We start from the raw sequence: 18,771 nt of genomic DNA on the forward strand, positions 1-18,771 counted from the left end.
CTTGTCTTTAATAAAACGGAGATTAATCGGATGGTTGATGTCTGGAACATCATCACTTCAGGCTCTGGAGGTTAAAGGCCTGGCTTGACCAGACTTTGGCAATTTCCATAACTCTCTCGTGCTCTGAAACAGTTTGTGACATAACTAATCGACAGAGAAAACATTGGGAATGTCATGCAGCAGAACCAGGCTCCTGCTGAAATTGACCTCACATTCGAATTAAGGAGTCTGGTCTACACCGATGAAGGAGATTTAATCAATTTTCCGACCGGTTCTTCTGAGAAGATGCCAGGTGATCCTCAAACTGGGCAAAAAACTCTGGATGTAGGTTTTCATCTGTTTGGTCATGGAGTTTTGAATCATTGAAATATGCTGCCAGAACTGACTGGCCAATGAAGAGAGGGCATCAACCCAATGAACCCAAAAGCATTTGGAAGTCTAACTTCTCTCCCATGGCGAATGCCACATGTAATGAATGCTCATAGTAGTAACCAACGGGAAGCAAGAGGATTTTTATATTAAGCTTCTGAAGATGGTCCCCTGGAGCAGAGAAACAATCAACCATAGCCCGCCCACGCCCTCTCGCAAGAGCAAGACCACAGGAAATACATTGGTACTTCCCTTCGGAGCTGTATTTTCTAAGGGAAATCAAGAGGACCCCCAATGCTCTAGAGTCAGAATATATAAAGGGCTAGATGACATCTGAATAATTCAATACCACTGAGAGCTATTTTTAGAGGCAACAATTGAAGGGCTATTACAGATCTGAAAAATGATAAAGCACCAGGCCAAAACACTTTGCCCAATGGCTGGAGGATCCCAATTTACTTAGGATAATATGAAAACACACCAGTATACCACTCTCATAGGTGAGTGGTATAATCATTCCCATCTATAAGGAATGGCAATGTTACAGAACCTAAGTCATAATATCAGATCATTCTGCAAGATATGGAGGCCAAAGCCTACTTTAAGAATAGTCTTAGAAATCTCCAGGAATGGGCAGTGCCGAAAAGATAGTCAGGGATTATCAGGGAGGATTCAGGCAAGTGCTCTCAACCATCGATCAGGCCTTTAGTTGCTAGTATGTACTGGAGGAATATGTAGGAAGCGGTAAAGGACCCATCTAAGCAGCTTTCCTGGATTACTCTTAGGCTTTTGATCCGATTTACATGAACATCCTTTGAGAGATGCTCAGGAATACATTCATAAATGTTCAGCTTCTTCGCCTAATCCAAGAGTTGTACAGAAGAACATCGGCACAAACAGTGCTACAGATAAGATTTTGAAGTGTGAGTTGGGAGTAAAATTATTTTTTGTGGGAGTAAAAATATAAGTCCATTTTCCGATGTCTCCTATTTTTTGGTGGGAGTATATTTACTCCCCAATTTTATTTATGCGGAATATTTGCTTATTTTTATAGAGTAAAAGTGGCCGATAGACACCTTATCTGTAGGGCTGAGCATAAGTAAGGTATAGGAAAGAGGGGAGCTTTACGAGGAAGTTGAATATAGACTCTGGGATAAAAGAATGAGGTCTTTTGACACCCCTCCAATTCACCATTTATACAAACATCTCCCCGCATGGCTCAACCAAGTCACCCCCAATATACCTAGAAATATACCTAGAGTCTGGTTACAGCATGTACCCATTCCTCTTTATGTCGATGATTCTGTCCAGTTGCTCCACACTGGTCACCTTATGGAAATTGCTAAAGGCTACTGATTTTGTGTGTCTTGCCAACCAGCTAAAGAACAAAATAAACGAATGGCACAGGGAACAAAAATAATTCTTCAAGCTCCACTAAATCTTATCAGAGCTTTAACCATTACAAAGAGTAACATATTTTTACTACATAGGCCTAATCTTTGACCACTGCAGGACCTGGAAATCACATTGCACTCATACAGAAGCAATAGAAGAGTTGGCGGGTAATGGAATAGAATGATTTACCACCCTTTTCAGGGCTCGCATATTAGAATATATTCCTGAAATATCCAGAGCCAAGACAAATGCGATGGAACATTATGGCACAGAGATTTGAGCATTCTCCCTTCAGCTTAAGGGGGAGCTGGTGCGGGCGGGGGTGGACAATGGACTGTGCGAAAATCATCCAGGACCCAATAGCATCCCCTTTGATTGCTCTGGAGGAAAACTGTGGTTTTGTCCACTTGGTCCACTGGGCCAGAAAGATGGCAAATGTCTAATCCACCATATTGCTCAAACCTAGAAGGGATTTATAGATCTATTCTATCATTATTATAAGTAATAATGATAGAAAAGCCTTCATCGCAAAAAAAAGGAAAAACTCTCACTACCATTGACTATGTTTTGGTCAACAAAACAGCCCCAATCAAAGTCAATCGCTGCCAACAAACTTGTTAGACAAACCTTTTGAAGTTATTTTTAAGCAGAAATGGGAGGCAGGTATTGAACAAGTAAAAGGTATTCTTAGGAAACAAATATTTGAAAAAAAACCACTTACATACCTTAACCAACTAAAAACAAATGTGGAATTTAGAAAAGCCTTTGCCATCGAAATGAAACAGGAATCCAACAAACTGAGAAAAATATAAGGACTCGGACTCAGCAGATAGTTTAGGCAACATCAATGAGCTAGAAAATCTGGAATACGTTCTGCTGAAATGTGCATTTAATGAGCAGCCAAGAAAATAATTTGCACCGTGCAAGCCTCAGGGGAACGTATGACTTAATGATCTTTCTTTTGGGAGACTTTTTCCAAGAAGTTACTCGGGGAGTGGACACATTTCTAGGTAGGTCCTTTTTTGATAGAACCTTCCCAAATATTACGCGTTTCCCTTCCAAAAGTCTTAGAGCTCTTAAGTTCAGTGTTGAGTCTACAAACTGTTAGTGTATGAACTCATGGCCTTAGTTTCTTGCAGATTTTCTCTCTGGTTTTCATCTTTTAAGTTCCCCCAATGTTTTCATTGTTTTATTTACACTCTTTTTTTATATGATGTTTTGTACACCAACAGAGAGGAGAGGCATCTTCTGGGGAACAACAATTGGTATTTGTAATATGATTTCATGGTATAGAAGTTACAAGGCCTTGTTTGACCAGACTATAGCTCCTCGCACTCTCTCAGTGTGCGTCAGAACCAATGACCTGAAAATACATTGGAAAAGTCATACAGCAGGAGCAGAGCTTGCCTAAGGATTCTCAAGCTTTCCTGAGAATGTGCTAGGTGATCCTCCAAATGGACAAAAAACCTAGGGTGGAATTTGTTGGGAATCGGTTTTCCCTTCTGTGATGGAGTTTTTAATACTCAAAATGTGGACTGAAAGAACTTTTATGTGTCAATCAAGGCAATACTGCCAGAAGTGACTGTTTAATGAATCCAAGGTATCAACCCAATTAATACAAAATTCATATAATATTTATTGTGGTACACAATCATCCAGAAATCAGTGTAAGAACATCTAAGCAAAGGGAAACTTCTTTTTTTAAGCTTCAAACTACTATCTAATGTGAAAATGTCCCTCACCCCCGGCACAAATGCCAATTCTACAAATGAACACTGGACACAATGTCTTACTCACCAAGACTGAATTACCACTCATCAATGTCTAGTGGCAAGTGCATATAGTGTGGCATCTGCTTTTGCTAGCTACTGGTACAGAACCCAGCCTGAAGCACCTCAGCCATCTGGAAAAGCCCAGGAAATCAGAAGGAGGGTAAGGGGGATGTAGAAATGATTGAAATAAAGGCAACATTATCGGATAATTAGATGTGTTTGATGCCATGGAAGATACAACCGGAAGAACAAGCTATTACCTGTTTTTACAAAAAAAGTGAAATAATGAATCTAAAGCACATAACATAAGATTGATAGACCAACATATTGCTTAACTATTATCAGATGCAGGCCTGGTCTAAAACATTTTAAATGTGACCAAATGCACCTAACGTAGTTTGGAAATCCTGTGAATTAGATTAAACTAAAATTCATTCATATGTTGAAACTCTCATTAAAGCAACAAATACCACAATCTCTTTTAACCTCCGACTTAGATCAGAATATGGAAGGTGAGCAAAACAGCTGTGTCTATTCAAGTTAATGTGTCTTGATTTCAAAAACATTAAGCATTACGAGTAGGAATCCGTCACGGCATTGGTGGCTCCCGACACTGCTCGCCGCCGTTCTACGTGACGGCTGTGGTCGATTCACCGGCACTCCCGGCGGTTGCCACGGCACATGCCGGATCGTCACTCCCTCCAACGGCATTACTCTTGCATTGCCAGAGCAGCGCGACGCTGTTCAGCGTCAGGCACATGCACGTCTAAACCAGGATGTATAGAACGGCTTGCTTTCTGTTTTACGAGCACTTCTGATTGAAATTTGTCTCGGCTTCCTTGATCCCTCATGTTCTACTTGATGCCTGGTTACCAACACCTCCTTCTGCTACTGACTTGCCTTGCCTCCAATTATTCTTCTGTGTAATTGACTTTGGCTCTGATAATACGACCCTGCTTTTAATGGATTACGTTTGGCACAGTCTTTTCTGGCTGCTTACCTGGTACTTGACCCATTTTTTGTATACGGATTCCATTGGATTTTGCCTTCAACTACTGAGCATTCCTTTATTTGCACAGAGTGCTTTGAACTTTGGACACCTTACACTATATCTTTGTACTCTGTTTCCCCTTAGAGCGCCCTTGTTCCATATGGGAAAAGGTTCCTTACTAACCATATTAACTACCCTTCCTTTCATTCCCCAAACCTCCTAATTTCTGTGCTTCCATCCTAATCTAGGTGTTCCATCAAAAAATATTACCTATATGCTTCCTACCACCTCCACCAGATTTCCTATTAAAGTTGATTCACTGTTCATTCAGGTGAGTTCCTATAAATATAATTGAATACTTGTGTCACTCTTCCATTGATGTACTAAAACGGCCCTTCCTTTCTTTTCAGCCTGGTGAATACCTGGTGGTATTTTTCTCTTCCAGCTGAACCACTATCCTATCTGTATTCTTAGCTCGCACTGGGTGGCATCTCATAGAAAAGGTCGCTTTCTCTGAGGAGACCCCTTGGGCTATTAATTTCTATTCCAATAACAGGCTTTTTGTGCTTCCAGAGGAGTATTTGGCGTTCTCGATTCATTCAAGTATTTACATAATCAGAAGCCTCCAAAACACTTTGGATGTGGCCGATACTCTGTCCAGGCTGTTGCAATTAGTTGCTGAATTGCGCACCGACGTGACCATGGCAGAGTCTGATATCCATCAAAGGATAGATGCTTTGCAAGAACTAGCACGTTCTACATCTAGGGATTCGGATTACTCAGGTTCCGCAGCCTTGGCTCCAGTTTACCCCTTACCACAGCAGAATCCGGTCACTGTATGTCTGCTCAATTCCCTTTGGCCCCTCCAGAAAGATTCCACGGGTATCCTAAAACATTATGTACCTTCAACAACCAGTGCAAACTTCATTTTATCCGTCGTCCTGCCTCATTTCCGGACGCAACCACTAAAGTGGCTTTTGTCCTCTTTTACTTAGGTGGCACCAGAGCAGCGTGGGCCAAACCTTTACTGGGAGATTCCAGCTATATGTTATACATCTGCAATGATCTTATCGATGTCATGAACCAGGTATCTGACACCCGCTATAAATCTCAAACTACAGACCTAGAGTTCTTGGAGGATTTGAAACAAGGCAGTTCCCCTTTACTTACTAGCTACATTTAACCAGTTGGCCACAGAAACAGGATGGCCAGAAGAGAAGAAAGCAGCAGTTTTCTATAGTGGGCTATCAGATGGTTTAAAAGAAATCGCCACGGTTTCCGTGGTACCCGTGGGCTGTCCCGAGCTACTTGATCTGGTCCTTCAGATAGATGCTTGCAGGGCCAAAGGCAAAAGGGAAGATGAAGACCCCACATGTTCCTCATGCAAGAGTAGAAAACACTGTTACGCCTTCAGAAGGCGAACTCCTGCAGATTGGTGCTGTATGGGGACCTTTGTCGTCTGCCGAATAGGAACGTAGGAGAGCAGCTAATCTTTGTATGTATTGTGGCTCAGCAGACCATTTCTTGTGGAATTGTCCAAAGAAACCTAGATGGAAACCGGAAAACTCCAAAGATCGACTGCAGTAGGAGTCCCTTGGTCGAGTATTAAGCCTTTGGACTCCACATCCTCTGCAACGTTTCTATACAAGTATCAGAAAGCCATAATGTGTACACTCCAGTAGTCCTGTATTCCGGGGCCACCAGCACTTTTATGGATATAACATATGCCCAACAAATTGGTATTACAGCTTTAACTAAGGCACAACCCGAATTCATTAATGCTATGGATGGTACCGCCTTGATTTCAGGCCTGCTGATCGAACAAACTCTGTTTGTCATTATGATTACCGATTCTGGGCATCAAGAACGGCTGTCCTTCGACCTAATTGTGGCCCCTCAATACAAAGTTATTTTGGGGATCCCCTGGTTGCAACTACATAATCCACATATAGATGGGGTGACTCGAGAGGTTGCATTCTTATCTGACCATTGTTGTGATTTATGTTACAATGATGACAGCTCTCTTGCTGGTTCTACCTGTGTGGCTTTCCTTGTAGCCATTTCCACAATCGGTGCTGTGACCAAGTCTACTGAAGCCGCCATCGCTGCTTACTACACCGACTATCTGGAGGTCTTTGATAAATGTGAGGCCCAACATCTGCCTCCCCACCGTCCTTACGACTGTCTGATTGATCTGCAATGTGAGGCCCAACATCTGCCTCCCCACCGTCCTTATGACTGTCTGATTGATCTGCTTCCAGGTTCCAAGATTCCATCCAGTTGCGTTTATTTGCTCACCATCATGGAAGATGAAATTCATAAAGAATACCTGGACTCTGCACTTGTGAACTGATTCATCTGTCCTACCAGATCTCCCGCTGCCTCTCCATTATTCTTTGTGCCTAAAAAGGAGGGTGCCCTCAGGGCCTGTATCAATTACAGAGGCCTGAACACCATAACAATAAAAAATCAATACACTCTTCCTGTCATCTGTCTTACTGGATCATCTGTGTTCCGCTATCATTTTTACTAAACTGGGCTTAAGAGGGTTTTATAATCTTGTGCATATTAGAAAAGGGATGAGTGTAAAACTGCTTTTAAAACCCGCTAAGGCGTATTTGAATATTTGGTCATGTCTTTCTGGCTGTGCAATGCTCCTGCCACCTTTCAGTACTTTATGAATGACATCTTTCGGTACAATGCAGACCAGTTTGTGGTTGCGCATCTGGATGACAACCTGATATTTTCGAATTCTGTCGAACACATTGAACATGTTTGTTCCATTCTGCAGAGACTAAGGGAGCATCATCTATATGCCAAAACAGAGAAATGTATCTTCCATGCCACTGATGTTGAGTTCTTGGGCTACAACATCACTGATCAAGGAAGATGTGCCACTCCAAGGTGAAGGCAGTGTTGGAGTGGCCCGTTCCTTCTTGAATACAGGCTTTACAAATTTCTATAGAAGGTGTATTCATTCTTTTTCTTCCATCGTTGCGCCCATGACCAGTTTGACAAGTCCTAAATCGCCTTTTAAGTGGAACTCGGATGCTCAAGAAGCATTCAAATGTCTCCAATCGGCATTTACTTCTGCTCCCATTTTACAGCATCCTGCCATTCATAGTGGAAACCGATGCTTCTGACGTAGCTATTGGGGTTGTCCTTTCCAAGACATGTCCTGTACTGGTGCTACCCATCCCGTAGCATTCCATCCGTGTATATTTACAGATCCTGAGAGGAACTATACTGTCACTGAAAGCGAACTCCTGGCTATCAAGGACGCATTTAAGGAAAGGTGTTATCTGTAAGGCTCACGCCATAAGGTTACCGTATTCATTGACCACCGTAATCTGCTTGCCTTGAAATCAGTGAGATGTTCGTCTGCTGTGCAGGCACGGTGGCATTTCTTTTTTTCCCTTTTTGATTTTGTGGTAACTCATAGACCTGCAGTTCTCCATACCAAGATGTACGCTCTCTCTCGCCTGGGGATAGACGGTTCTCTCTCTAATATGGGAACACCATTTATGTAACACCACCAGGTGGCTTGCGGCTGCACTCCACACGGTTCCCTTAGTGATAAAATCTGCACTTGGGTACTTGATCATCCTATAGAAGTGTATAACCTCAACGCCCATGTTATCAACGGTTTACTGTATATACAGGATAAAATATATGTCCCTGATCTTGAGTGTCATCTACATGCCATGCAATGGTGCCACGACTCACTCCTGGCAGGTCATCCAGGGAAGAACAAGACACTGGACTTGCTTCGCCGATAGTCTGGGGGGCGTACCATGTCAAGGGATGTGATTGATTATTTCACAACTTGTTCCGTTTGTGACCAATGTAACCAGTAGGTCTCTAATACCCCTTCCTGTCCCTCATAAACCTTGGTATGTGATATCTATGGACTTCTTAGTTGAGCTTCCGCCAATCTGTAAATATGATACCATATGGGTTGTAATCGATTCCTTCACTAAACTGGCAATATTTGTGCCTTGCATTGGGGTACCTTCTGGTCCTGTTCTGGCGGCTCTTTTCTTAAAACATGTATTTTGCTTTTTTGCCTTGCCCACTATCATTGTTTCCGACAGAGGGCCACAGTTCACTTCACGTTTCTGGCGTTTCACCCTCAAACTGATAGGCAAAAGGAAAGGCTTAACGCCACTTTGGAACAGTATCTGCGCTGCCTTTGTCTACAACTCGAGGAAGATTGGTTGACTGCCCTTATTTTGGCAGAGTTTGCTTACAATAATTCTGTCCATTCCTCTACTGGTTCCTCTCTTTTTTATGTCTTATATGGACAACATGCCTGTTCAATCCCTCAGGAAGCACCTCTTCCCGCTGAGAATCCTGCTGCTTGCGCTTATGTTAGGGACTTAATGGCCTTACACGGTTCCATCAGGGAACAACTGGGTCAAGCACAAAACCTTGCCAAGAAATATGCCGATCTTCACCGCTTCCCTGCTCCTGTCCATCATCCCGGGATGAAGGTTTGGTTATCTACCAAGAACCTGAAACTACATGGTCCACCATGCAAACTCTTACAACATTTTGTTGGTCCATATGACGTGCCTGCCACCCAATTGTCTGCTCGCCCACAACCCCTTACGGTGGGTGCCGATGAGGAATATGAAGTTAAGAAGATTCTGGACATGAGAGGGCAAAGAGGTAAACTATTCTATTTGATAGATTGGAAGGTATATGATCCAGAGGAGTGGTCCGGGGCATCCCTTAGCAATATACATTCTCCGGTGCTATTGACCCGCTTTACCGCTGCTAAGGGAGTGCAGTTGCCTTTGGGGTAGGATACTGCCACGGCAGCTCCCGACACTGCTTGCCGGCGTTCTCTGCGATGGCCTCTGCCGATTCGCTGGCGCTCCTGGCAGTCACAATGGCGCATGCTGCATCGTCACTCCCTCCGACGGCGTTCCTCTTGTGTTGCCATAGTTGCGCGACGCTGTTCAGCGGACATGCACGTCTAAACCCGGATGTATAAAAGAGCTTGCTTTCCGTTTCACGAGCACTTCTGATTGAAGTTGCTCTCAACTTCCTTGATCTGGCGTGTTCTACTGTTTGCTGCCTGTTTCCCCGACTCCTCCTGCTCCTGACTTGCCTCACCTCCGATCATTCTCCTGTGTAATTGACTTTGGCTCTGCTTTTCTTGGATTACGTTTGGCACTGTCTTTTCTGGCTGCTTAGCTGGTATTTTTTGTACACGGATTCCATTGGATTTTGGCTTGCATGTGCATGCAATGTTCCCCAATGATTGGTTAGCTCAATGTTTTTTGTGATCCGCTGCTTCTCACCAATAGATCAGCATCTTGCTGTCTGACCGCAGGCCGGCATGCTGTTGTAATCTACTGGAACAGGCTCTCGTCTCAGTTCAACCACAACCCCACTGCCATCTTGCAGCGTCCCGCCGCCTCTTACAGCACGCCACGTGGCTTCATACATTTGACTCCTTGTTACGAAACAATACACAGTCATGCAGTCAGCACAAGCAATAAATAGGCACAAAACATCGCAATGCATCTCTACACATCACATCCCCAAGCATTCGTATGTTGTCAGTCTCCAGTAGGCAATACCCCTGCACAGGCAACAGTTCCACTGGATCTCTGAAATGTACTGCCCGCATCAATATACCTATGCTATGAACAGGCTATTGACTGCATGAATCCCGTAACCATGTAACACTGCCACTCAGGACTAGGAGGCCATATTAATGACAGCTGTGCAGTTACATAGGTCTGTAATATGTAACGTAAGTGTACAACTAAGAAACTTGAGCACCCAGATCTAGGAATGATGCCCTTTGTTAAAAAAAGCAATTTTAAGGGAGAAAATATTTTTTTAAACATTTTTCAACTCATTGCACATCTGGCTTACACTGATGTGTGTTTCATCTTCCCTCGGAAGTTTTAAAAATACCCCTCGTCAACCAAAAAAAATGGCAGTGGTCAATGCAAGTGCTGTAACACTCAACATTTGTCCTGCCCCACTTTGCATGCAGAATGTGACAACAATCTACACACAACAGACAGATTGGCTTCATCAGCACGTGGCATTATTGATGCAGCACCTCCATAAATATCTGCCTATAAGATGGAGCCAGAGGGCAATGTGAGAATTTGTTGACTTTTTCAATCAAAATTGTTTAATATTTTGTATGACTTCTCACATAGATAAATCCTGGAAAATTAGACAATATATCCCTGAATGTTCCAGTCTTCCAATAACAAATATGGGCAGCATAGCTAGGGGTGTGACCTGCACAGCCTCTTGTGAGAAGATCTTAGCCGGCTACAAAACTATCCCAGAATAACAGGTTATGATGCACAGCTTTATTTGGCAACTCACGATCATAGACACTCAAATCAAAACTATTCCACAGATTCTGTAAACCACAACGAATCTATCGTTTTGGTTCGTTCTCCCTGCTGAGCCCAGCTCGATGTTGTTTTTCATGACATTTCACAAAATCTGAATGCCCACCTCTGAGGTAGGGGATGGATATGAGAGATTGGAACGCAAACTGGCAAGAAACAAGCAATCTTTCGCCTCTTGAAAGACCAGAAATTGAGCCCTTACCACCACCATCAGCACTGCAAGTAACAATTAGTTGGGGATAGGTGGGTGTATAGCCCTGACCCCTTCAACGGGCAAAATACAAGACCTTTCTCCAAGAAAGAGGAAGTGCTCCCTCCTTTGATGAATTATTTCTAGTTACAGGACAAAGGGATCTATGCGGTCTGCCTATCCAGTAAAAACACCTGTAAAACTGCACCAAATAGGGGGATTTCCTCTAGCAAATGGGTTTAAGATAAGCTTTAATGGTCAACAGGGATCTCTATGAAACAGATTTTATAGGGGCACTGCTTATCAGTCATTGGTAACCTGCTGCTCTTTTTAGTTTTGACTATTAGGAGATGCTGAAGTAGTAGAGTACAGATAGAAGTGAGATAATGTGAGAAGGGACGCAGAGTTTGTGGGTGTTTGGGTATTTATCCACCCAATGACTGGTCATGGCCATGCAAATCTCTACGGCCCCCACCCTGCCAAATAAATCCTCCTAGGATCTGTGATGAATCCTGCGGAATCCTCACAAAACCCCTACCTAAATTTTCCTCCCTGGTAGCCATGGGAAGGCAGTCGCTACCTGATCCTAGCCCTGGGGATGGTATTAGCTGGGAGGATCACCTGGAAGGAGAAGGCCCCCGGGGAGTGAGAGGATTCCATTCCTATTCATTAAAAAATGTTTTTAAAAAAACTGCTGGCCCTACTAACACAATCATATATCAGCAGGTCTACTCTTCTCCCTCACTACTCAAGTTCAGGAGGGAATAGTGCTCAATGCAACACTGCTTGCCCTGGAGCTCAGCTGTTTCTACAAACCCCTTGGTTTTGGATTCCGTAGCACTGTCTGAGTCATGTTTCCAACTTCCTTAAATAGTCTTACTACACCAAACTTTCTTCTTTTTTTATCCTATTTGAGCTCTCTGCTTTTTTGACACTGTTGTGATTCTGTTTTTCTTCTCTTTCTTGATCTTTCTCACCTAGGTTTTAAAGACCCTACCTTCGGCTGGATCATCTTCTACCTCTAAGATCGCTTCTTCATCCTTTTTACAATGCCCCATACTTTGCTGCCTCCATCATACCCATTAGGCATTCCTCAAGGATTTGTCCTTTGTTCTTTCCTCTTCACTTTTTAACACTTCTTCTCTGCAATCTTATCGCTTCCTTTGGCTTTAACTATCACCTATTCACTGATGACCTTCAGATCTCCTTCCTCACACATCTTCATCTGTGTCTGCCAGTCACCACTAGATGGTACTTCAATACGTATCGGTCAACTCTTTGCAAACTGAGGTTGTCTATTAGCTTCAAATGCCCCACTCCATCTTTCCTCCCACAACCACCCCCTCAATGCTCGCAACCTGAAGGTACTTTTTGATGATAATCTTAAACACAACCTGTCTATTGCATCCACTGCGGCCCGTATCCACCTCTAACATCTTCTGTTTCTGTCACCACCATTCTTGAACTCCGAAGTCTGAACTACTGTGCCAGCCTCCTTATTGGACAATCCCTCTATTACTTTCCTCCTTAAATTAATTGCTCTTTAACCTCCCTTGCTCCTCTTACCTCCGCCCATCGCCGACATGCGGGTTGGCTCTCATGGAACACTGCTACCTATTCAAATGCTCTAGTGCTTATAGCATAAAAGCTTGCACTGGTCATGGTGCAAAGGTGCCTAATATGGGCCCCAATGTCTTTTGCACTAATGAAAACTTAGTGCCAATTCCCCTGCAACTTTGCACTTGCACCGTTGCAAAATTTCTGTAATCTGACAACAGGTTGCCATGTGGTTGACTGTGGTGTCTGCCAGAGAGGTGTTTAAGGGGAGTGAAGAGTTGTGTTGGTGTATCTCTGATGAGTTAGTGTGGTGTTCAGGGAAACCTAGTATAGACATGTGTGTTCTGCAGGTGTAGGTTTATGCTGCTTTGCTCCTGAAGATCTGTGTCAAGATGTTTTAGGCTAGGAGAGGACATGTCAGGTGACACTATGCCATGACACACATTCAGGGGCCAGAGTATCTAGTCAGTTTCCTGGGATCTCCCTTCTGACTGCCCATTAACACCTCCAAGACACCACTGAAACTGTGGCACAGTCTTGCATGGGATTATGGTTCCATGCAGCTGCATATGCATCATGAACTAGCAACTGACCAATCCATCCATTCCCCCACATCACAAGCACAGCAATACCATGCCGGCAACTCCCATCAAAACGTACATTTTGCATTTTAAACCCATCATGTTTTGGGCAATGTCCGTGGCCCAATGGGCATTACATTTAACCAGTGGTTGCCTATCTGACATTAGTAAAAAAAATATTCCTTTGGGACAACGGGAATGGGGTGCCATACAAGTAAAGTTGGCCTGCCCACATATTCTCAGAAGGTAGCCCTAGACCTACCATTTAACACGTGAATATTGCTCAGGGGTGTAGTGTCCCTACTGCGTCTAATGCAGGTAATAAATAGGTCGACATCCTCACAGGGCGTACTCAGCCTTTCATCCTTCTGAGCAGGAACCATTTCATGTTAATTATATAAATGGCTGCATGGATTTTAATCGCTTAAATGTAGGTTCTCCGTTTAGGGACAGGTCTCACAGCACCATAGTGCAGTGACAATTGTCCCCATATTACGCCCTATCAGGTACATTAAATAAGCACCATTGAGGTTTGTAATGGTAGCACCAGTTAAGTCACGTTAAAAGTACCCATTTCAACAACATCTGCAGAACAAACAGCAATGGTAAGCTTTCATGTGATACTCACCAAAGCTCGTGAGGTAGAAGGGTGAGTCCAGGGCGCCGGAAGTCCTGGCGCACAGCGAGACCCGGTGTACATTGCTTTGCTCCATAGCTAAGCCCCTTCCTAGAAGGCTGTGTTCCAGCGGGGAGGCGATGCTGTGCTCCATGGCTGTGCTGCGCCTTAGAAGGCTGTACTCCGATAAGTTACTGTGCTCCATGGCTGTGCAACCCCCGAGGACGCTGCTGTGTTCGGCGGGATAGCTGTGCTCCGTGACAGTGCTCCTCTTGGTGAGGTTTTGCTCAGAGCAGGGCTCCGGGAACGTGTTCTGCCCGAGAAGACTGTGCTCCGTGCCAGTTTTTCTTCGGTTCCGATCAGAGGGGCGTGTGTGTCCCCTGGCGATGCTCTGTCTGGGGAGGCTGTACCCCATTGCGTGGTTTTTCCGGGAGTCCTCCATGGCTTTGCTCTTCTGCAGAAGCCTGTGATACAGGCTATGAGAGCTGTGCTCCATGGCTGCGAGGAGCCTGAAACCGGATTCCTGTGTTCCTCTTCAGTAACCTAAGCAGCCGTTGGGCCTGCAGCCCCGTCGGCGGGGAGGGCCCATCTGCTCTGACAGGAGACCGGTAGCCGCCATTTATTTGAATAAGAATAAGTAGACAGTGCTCCCATTGGCTGGATTATGTTTGAATGGATTTTTGTACCTTGACCGCACCAACACATTTCCACACTGCGACGCGTTAGATAAAAAGGCCATTAAAAACAGTAGTGGTTACAAAGTTCGCTGTATTGGCTTTTTTATTCTGTGAAGTTTTGGCGCTAATTAAAAGCAAGTTGTTCTTAGATTTCCTCATCTTTGGTCCCAGGAAGTAGCGACTGTGTGCTTGGGTTTCCTGCGGCTTTTCTGACAGCTGCTGCACGCCTCATTTACATATTAAAAGAGAGCAGCTCAGCTCCTGGACACAATGCACAACCCCCCGCACCCCCACTCCCCAGCCATGCATAGGAGCCACCGGCTGTACACACCCACAGCTCAACCCTCACACCCGATACAAAACAGTCAGGGGAGGAGGGGGATTTCTTCTAACACTGACCATTGTTCTTAAACCTTCAGTTTATGTAATCGACAACATTCACAGCAAACCTCGAAATAAGGAAGAGCGAATTTCAATAGGATATATAACATTAAAACGAGGGGTGACTTTCTGATCCTTTTTATTTTATGATTTTATTAGTACCGTGTTTCTACTTCATTGCCTGGGACTCAAATGCTTTGACCAACGCTATGCATCAGTAAATGAGCAGGGAGCTAGCTCATTGGGTTGAGCGCATATGCCACAGACCAGAGTAAACCCAGCAGGTGTTGAGGCATAGCCACACACACCACGCACAAACGGCACCGGACACCTTGGCATTGCGTCTTGACTTCTTTATTGCCTAATTACAACTTACCGTTTCCCTTGTATTCCCATCCCCTTCCTCCCGCCTGCCCCTCTTTACTGGAGTTCGTCCCTCTTAAAGGGCTTTAGCTCCTTTTCCGCCATAACACCCCCCCTTGCTTATCAGGGAGGTGCATTTGCTCAATGAGGTGTGTAGGCATCTGTGTTATTCGCTGCGGGCGGCCTGGCGATTCACAGGTCTCTCCATCCTGTTCCCTGACTGACTGATCTCTGGTCTCTTCCGATCTCTTCTTTTTCTATTGTTGTCTCTTCGGCTGTTTAGGGCTCCTCTTGGTATAGCTTGCAGAAGAACGAGACGTTGCGGGTTAGGTCTCCTCCGTCCCCTGTCGCGGTGACCATTGGCCCTTTCACTTCAGTCACCAGGAGTGGTTCCGACGCCTACCGTGGGTCGGTCTTCTTTTGCTGCCTTTGCCTGACTAGTACGACTTTGCTGATTGGGAGCTGATGTTCCTTTGCTCTCCTCTTTCGGGCCACCCACTCCTTTGCTTTCCTCTTCTTCTCAGCATCTTTCTCTCCGATTTCTGCGTCTTCCTCCGGCGTTTAGTCTTCTAGCTGTGGAAGCAGAGTCCTCGTTCCAGGGGTGACCGCCCGGTGGTTTCGTGTGGGTTGTTTCGGTTACTTCTTAGCATTTGGCAGATGGCTTGGGGCAACGACATCTGGTTGGTGGTCGCTTTCGGGTGGGTCCTTTTGATGGTGACCATAAAGCATTCCACCATGCCATTGGCTTGCGTCCATAGCGGTATGATTCTCTGGTGGTGGTAGCCTAGGTGGATAGCGAACTGGTGGAATTCTTGACCCTGGAAAGGCAGACGGTAGTCGGTCTTCACGGTGTGGGGGACCCCCCATTCACTAAGTAGTTCGTCAATCACTCCCACAACGTGGTGAAATGCTGTGGACTGTACACGTTTTATGAGAGGAACGTGTGAATATTTGTCCATTATCACCAGGAGGTGTCCCCCTTCTTCCAGAGGGCCGTAGAAATCTATGGCTACTCTTTGCCACAGTCCTTCCCGTAGGGGTACCGTCGGGAGTGGGCACGGGGGGCTATTTGCCGCTGTCTTTTGGCAAGGTATGCAGTGCATTAAGGTGTCCTCTACGATGGTGTCCATGTATGGGTACCATACTTGATTCCTCAGTATCTTTTTTATGTTTGTGACCCCCCCCCCCAGTGGCCTTCGTGGGCTATGATCCTCTGGAGATCCCTTTTGTCCACCTACCCGTTCACAAACCGTTCCTTGTGAAGGTGTCTCCACTTGTTGGTGTTCGTTAGGCTTATCGCTGCTTGGATCGTGGAGTCAGCCCTACTCTTGTCTGCACAGAACCGGCTCGTGATGGCGGCAGGGAGGGCATTGAGCGATAAGTAGGATATGTAGTCTTCTGCTTCTTTTCCCATTACTTCGTCCGCCTTGCCATCCGTTTGTCGGGATAGGTAGCCGGCTGGATTAGCATCACCCCCTAGCTTGTGGACAATGCAATAGTCATAACTCCCGTAGTCTGATGCCCCACCATTCGATGTGCATGGGCATTTTGGTCTTGGGGTTCCCGAATAGGGAGAGCAAGGCCTGATGGTCCGTGATGAGGACACATTTCCTGATGATGATGGAACTTTTCACACGCCCAGACCGCTGCCAGGCTCTCCCTCTCCGCCTGGGAGTATGCCTGCTGAACACTTTACAGCGCCCTGCTGGCATATGACACTATTTCAGTCTTGCCGTGTTCATTTGGGTCGATCTGAGCGAGTATGGCTCCTAGGCCAAAGGGGCTAGCATCGACAGTGAGTTCTGTGTCCCAGTCCGGGTTGAAGAATGCAAGTTGACAGTTGTTGCCGAGTTCGCCCGCGATGGTGCGGAATGCTTCATTGCATTTTGCGCCCCACTCGAATGTGGAGTCTTTCTTGAGAAGTTTCCGGAGGGGGTTCGTGGGAGTGGCTTAGTTTGGCAGGTAGCGGGCGCAGTAACCTGCCAACCCTCGGAAGGATCGTAGTTCAGCATGATTCTTCAATCAGAGATGATGTGCCCGAAGAAACGCAGGCTTCGTTTGTTGATGGCACATTTGGGTCCATTGAGGGTAAGGCCGGCTTTGTGAAGGATGTCATATGATGATTTCAGCACTGTGTTGTGTTGTTCCTGGGTAATTCCAAACACCAAGATATCGTCACTGTAGTTTAGCGCATTCGGCACAGGGGAGGTCATCCGTCAGATTGTCTCCTGAAATATTTCTGCTGCCGACAATATTACAAAGTTGAGCCGCTTGTAGCGGAACAATCCCACATGCTTTGGGAATGTGGTAATCGGTCTGGAGGCGGGATCAATGACTAGTTGGTGATACCCTTGTTTGAGGTCTGATTTGGAGAACCAGGTGGCCTGATTGAGTCTCACCAGCAGGTCTTCAATGTTGGGTCCTGGGTGCCTCTCCCTCTGTATTGCAGTGTTGGGGACTCGCATGTCCACGCAGAGGCATAGGTGAACGTCAGCTTTATGTACCACTACCAGGGGGGACACCCACTGTGTGGGGCCATTCACTCTCTTGATGATATTGGCGAGGAGGAGTTGCAGCTTGTGTGTTACTTGGGCCTGTAGATGGAATCCTATTCTGCGGGGGTGCTGAGGCTCTGGGTGTACTGTCGGGTCAATGTGGAGTTTTATGACCGTATCTTTCAGCCTTCCTACCCCTTGAAACAGATTTGGGAAGGTGGATTAGAGTTCCCCTATGTCGAGTTCTCGTTGGGCCCTTAGCATTTGGGCTCCTGGAGGCAGGCCATGTATGATTTCCAATTGTCGTACTGAATGTCAATCAGGGGTAGGTCCCTGGCGGTCCAGTAGCTGAGGAGACATCGCCCGGTCCTTGGGCTGTGGATGACGAACAGTGGTAGGTACTCGTCCTCTGTTGAGTAGGTTGCACCGGAACTAGCATTTGGACTGGAGCGGAAGGGTTGCTCCCCATTGGAACATGCATGCCTGTGATGGGTGTAGGGGGTAGGCGCTTGCAATGGCATCATAAGCGCTTTCGTTCATGACATTAACGGTCGCCCTGGTGTCCACGATAAACTGGTTGTTTAGCCCTCCTATCTATACTGCAACCTTTGGTGCGGTGCTGTCGTCCGAGATGTTGTAAATTAGTCACAAATATTCCTTGTTGTACCCATCATACGTGTAGTAGGGATCTTCTGTGGGTTCCTTCATCGGTTGGTGGGTTCTCGTAGGGGTCATGAGTGCTCTATTCTTGCCCCTGTCCTTGTTCAAAAGCATAATTTGTTTGCGGGTTGGGAGAGTAGTCACATGTATCAGAGTATCTAATGGGCGGGTCAAAGTTTAGGTTCACCACTGCTCTTATGAACCCTTTATGGGCAGGATATGTTGAGGTATTCCTGCTTGGGAATGTTCTTATGCTGTCTCTTTCTTGGTATGGTCAAGGGATGAGTCCTCTCGGTGGGTCATATCTCCTGTTCGGCGCAGACGATAGTGGT

At 45.6% G+C, this 18,771-nt stretch overlaps 1 protein-coding gene across 3 annotated transcripts in view; it reads right to left on the reverse strand.

Annotated features, from left to right (window-relative positions):
• Nucleotides 1–18,771, reverse strand: part of RGS3 (regulator of G protein signaling 3) — a 1,502,625-nt gene that overhangs the window by 1,168,228 nt on the left and 315,626 nt on the right. Inside the window, exon 1 of one of the 3 annotated variants that reach the window (XM_069609874.1) lies at nucleotides 13,876–14,427. The exons of the other annotated variants lie outside the window; for them this stretch is intronic. Within the exon in view, the coding sequence (XP_069465975.1) occupies nucleotides 13,876–14,359 (484 nt within the window). The 5' untranslated portion in view covers nucleotides 14,360–14,427. Of the gene's footprint in view, nucleotides 1–13,875; nucleotides 14,428–18,771 lie in introns of those variants that run through there. 3 annotated transcript variants of the gene reach the window in all.

This window comes from Ambystoma mexicanum, chromosome 8 (genome assembly GCF_040938575.1).
Source record: "Ambystoma mexicanum isolate Mex_15411 chromosome 8, UKY_AmexF1_1, whole genome shotgun sequence".
Classification (NCBI taxonomy): domain Eukaryota; kingdom Metazoa; phylum Chordata; class Amphibia; order Caudata; family Ambystomatidae; genus Ambystoma; species Ambystoma mexicanum.